Here is a 3298-nt window from a genome sequence, read left to right on the forward strand (position 1 = left end):
TGGCCTCGACGTCGCGGCCGCTGACGCAGTCCACTATAATTATACTCTTCTACTTTTGACACTTCATCACAGAATTGATTTTTGATTGCAATTAAATTGATGGCTGCATTAGGAAGTAATTGAAACAATAACGTTTGCTCATTTGTTCGTTCAATATTGATGTGGACAGAATCTCAACGGAATGTGGACGTCATGTCTACACCAAAGAGAAATCAAGGATATCGTGAATCTTACCTAAGGCAACAACTCCTGGCACAAGGTACAGGAGTGGTTTCAGATTCATCCCGTAGATCTCATCTTCAGGGATAGCACAGCGAAATAATTCACCCCACAAATGACCAGTCGCTAGTGACCCAACGAATCGAGCGGTGGAAAATTGTGGCTGAAATGAAATATTTTGGCTTAATCATTAGGGAGAAAAAGTCAAGAATTTCAAGTTGTAGTAAAGTGGTCAAGGGAAGTCCGAAAATTACTGGCAGATTATGTTGCGAAAGAAGTGGTTCATCAAAAGACCCTGAAATTCCGATTTCTTTAAATATCCGTTTCCGATACCCGAAGAGCTTTAAAATGATCGACATGCCATATCCTTCCATACAAATGAACATGTCGAGTGGAGCAGGTTAAAAAGTCTGGAACGCGTGGATATTCCTATGCAGGGAAGTACTCAGATCCATTTTTAAGCTCGAGGGATATTCATCGGGTTTTTTCTTTCATTACAATTTCAATAAATAGAATTGTCGAATTCGGTGTCATCGTCCTAAAATCACCTTTTTCGTTATTATACTTGCCGACGATCAGGCGACGAAATTATCGATTTTAGTACATTTCGTCATAAGGCAAAACAAAATTTTCTAGCGAATGAGCTGGCAGCCCGAGCCTAAGGCGGGGATTGCAATCATATTAGCCAGAAATTTTTTTTCGGCCGTGCGACGAATATTTTTTAATATAATGGCCGTAGGCAGGGATTCACGAACGCGTAGCGTCTCATCAGTTTTCAACAGTAATTATGAGCCAGAAACTGTAAGTCACAACATCATCATAAGTATTTCAAAAAAAAAAATTACCTTCTTATTTTGCCTAACAATAATTTTCCAAATCTCCATATAATTTGGATCCTCATTAGCATCCTTGACATAAGTAGGTATCCTCCATATATCCCTAAAACACCCAATACCAAAGTAGCCGCCCAGTGTTGTTGCCCAAATAATTGCATGGTCAATTCTCCCTAAGTAAAGATGGTGTGCTCCAAAAAAACCTCCTAACATCCAGAAGAAGTAAGCAATAAACGTAGATTTCTTCGCCCGCTCCTTTGGGCAAGAAGCATCATTCGTCAATGCACTGCGAATCCCATTGGCACTCACTCGATTCCTCCCTGACATTTCAACAATTCTAAATAACTTATTCTTATCAGTCCCTTCTCTATAAATTTACTAATGTAAAATCACTGATAAACTTAACTTTGTTGGAATAGAAAATAATTTTTCGTTTCAGAGTTCATATTTTCCTTAAAAAAGACAACACCAAATTGAACTCGAATAAATCATTATATGCTGCAAAATCAAATTAAGTTTTGTATGATATCCTTGACACTATATCAAATCCAATACAACTTAAACTCTCCACTTGGGCACAAATTACACAGTGAAAACAAAGAAATAATATGAAAAAATTGAATGCTAGTAGATTCTAATGACACGTAGTCACATTCGTCGTTATACGTGTGTGGACAGCGGAGTTTAAACTTATAATATAACACACGTATTATCGTGGTTGTACCACGTAGGATAACGTTTTGGTTCAACGCACTGTAAAACTTGAGGTGGAAGGGATCAACGTTAACGGGACATCCAAGAAGCAGGTAAAGGAAAAAAGGGGGACTGGGATGTAGCAAGGCAGGCTCGAGACAATGATCTTGACCATGAAAAGTGAACAGAAACTGTGTCACTAGTTTCTTATCGCGCTAATATAACTATTGATTCCACACGATCATTTCAGAATAATTATCATGCTTTAATGCTGAATTTGTACAGATGTTTTTGATTGTCCCGCCCATTGCTATGAGGGATACAATATTTTTTCATGATAAATAGATAGTGAATGAAATATTTTCTTTCGTGATAAACTCCTCCAATTAATAATATCTTATTTACTTTTAACCTCAAGAAGGAATGATCTGAAACAGAGTTTTTTTTTTGTAATATTGCATACTATATATCTTATATTGAAGGGATTTGTGTTATCGACGGAAATAAGTGGTTTCAAACCTCTTGCAGAGATGTCCTCTTGGGGTTTGGAATTTCTTACGGGGTAAGGCCAGACCATGGAGATTAGAGGGAAGGAGGCTCAACTCCGGCTGGTGGGAACAGAGATTATAGGGGAGATCTGCCACGGCAATGTAAACGTTTCGACTGGATTTTTTCGTAGTGGTGGCGCACGAACTAAGTGCGAGTACACTTTTGTTGGTAAAACAGGCGGGTATACTAATGTCGGTGATCACCCCCTGAGTGAGAACGGAATATGTATCGCGCTCGCTCCCACTCATTGCAGTGTCCGTCGCGTTGGCACGTGCCCGTCCTTCGCCAAACTTAACGAGTGCGAGTGAGAAAGAAAATGGAGAAGGAGAGAGAAAACATTCCAACTCGTTTGAACGGTTGGAACGTTTTCGTTGTTCTCCAGCGATCTACACATAATGGGATTAATTCAATAATAATAGATTAATGAATATTTCGCAGATTATTGCGAGATTTAGATGAATGGTTTGCCTCCTTCAGTGACCATAAAAAATTGTCTCCAATCGACAATATCTCACGATGGAATGGAACGAATGGAACGTGAATGAATCAACTATCAATTTGAATCTTTCAAAAATTAATCGAGAGTGAAAAAATATCAAGGAATTTCACTCTGCCATTATGGAGTTATTGACGAGTGAAGTTTATTCACTGCACTCTGACATTTCCCTAAAGTCTGTATTTACCGAGAAAAAAAAACGTTGTTCCTAGGAATCGATGTGTCNAGGCAGCTGCATTTCTGAAATGCAATGAGCAAGCAATGTTAAAATTAAGTCATTTTGTAAAAAAATTCCAGTGACATGATCCTGAAAATCGAAGGAAAATCTTGAATTCAGGAATTATGTCTGTAGATTTCAGTAATATTTTCGCGGAAATTCCGGGAACACTTATTGGGAATTTTTATCGCGTTGCCGTAATACGGAAATTTCAAGGAATGTCGTCATTGCAAATGAAAAAATTCTATAAATTTCAGTCCAATTATATGTGTACGTCCACATGAAAAGGGC

At 38.2% G+C, this 3298-nt stretch overlaps 1 protein-coding gene across 2 annotated transcripts; it reads right to left on the reverse strand.

Moving 5' to 3' along the window:
* Positions 1-234: 234 nt before the first annotated feature.
* LOC107046836 (dnaJ homolog subfamily C member 22) lies at positions 235-2184 on the reverse strand (the record flags this gene model as incomplete). Of its 2 annotated transcripts, XM_015269554.1 has the most annotated exon segments (3): positions 235-382; positions 1065-1504; positions 2151-2184. In XM_015269554.1, coding segments are annotated over 2 exon segments (463 nt in total), but the record flags the coding sequence as incomplete, so codon positions are not given.
* Positions 2185-3298: the final 1114 nt, after the last annotated feature.

The sequence above is a fragment of the Diachasma alloeum genome, unplaced genomic scaffold (genome assembly GCF_001412515.2).
Source record: "Diachasma alloeum isolate Michigan unplaced genomic scaffold, Dall2.0 Dall_scaffold_02274, whole genome shotgun sequence".
In the NCBI taxonomy this organism is placed as follows: Eukaryota; Metazoa; Arthropoda; class Insecta; order Hymenoptera; family Braconidae; genus Diachasma; species Diachasma alloeum.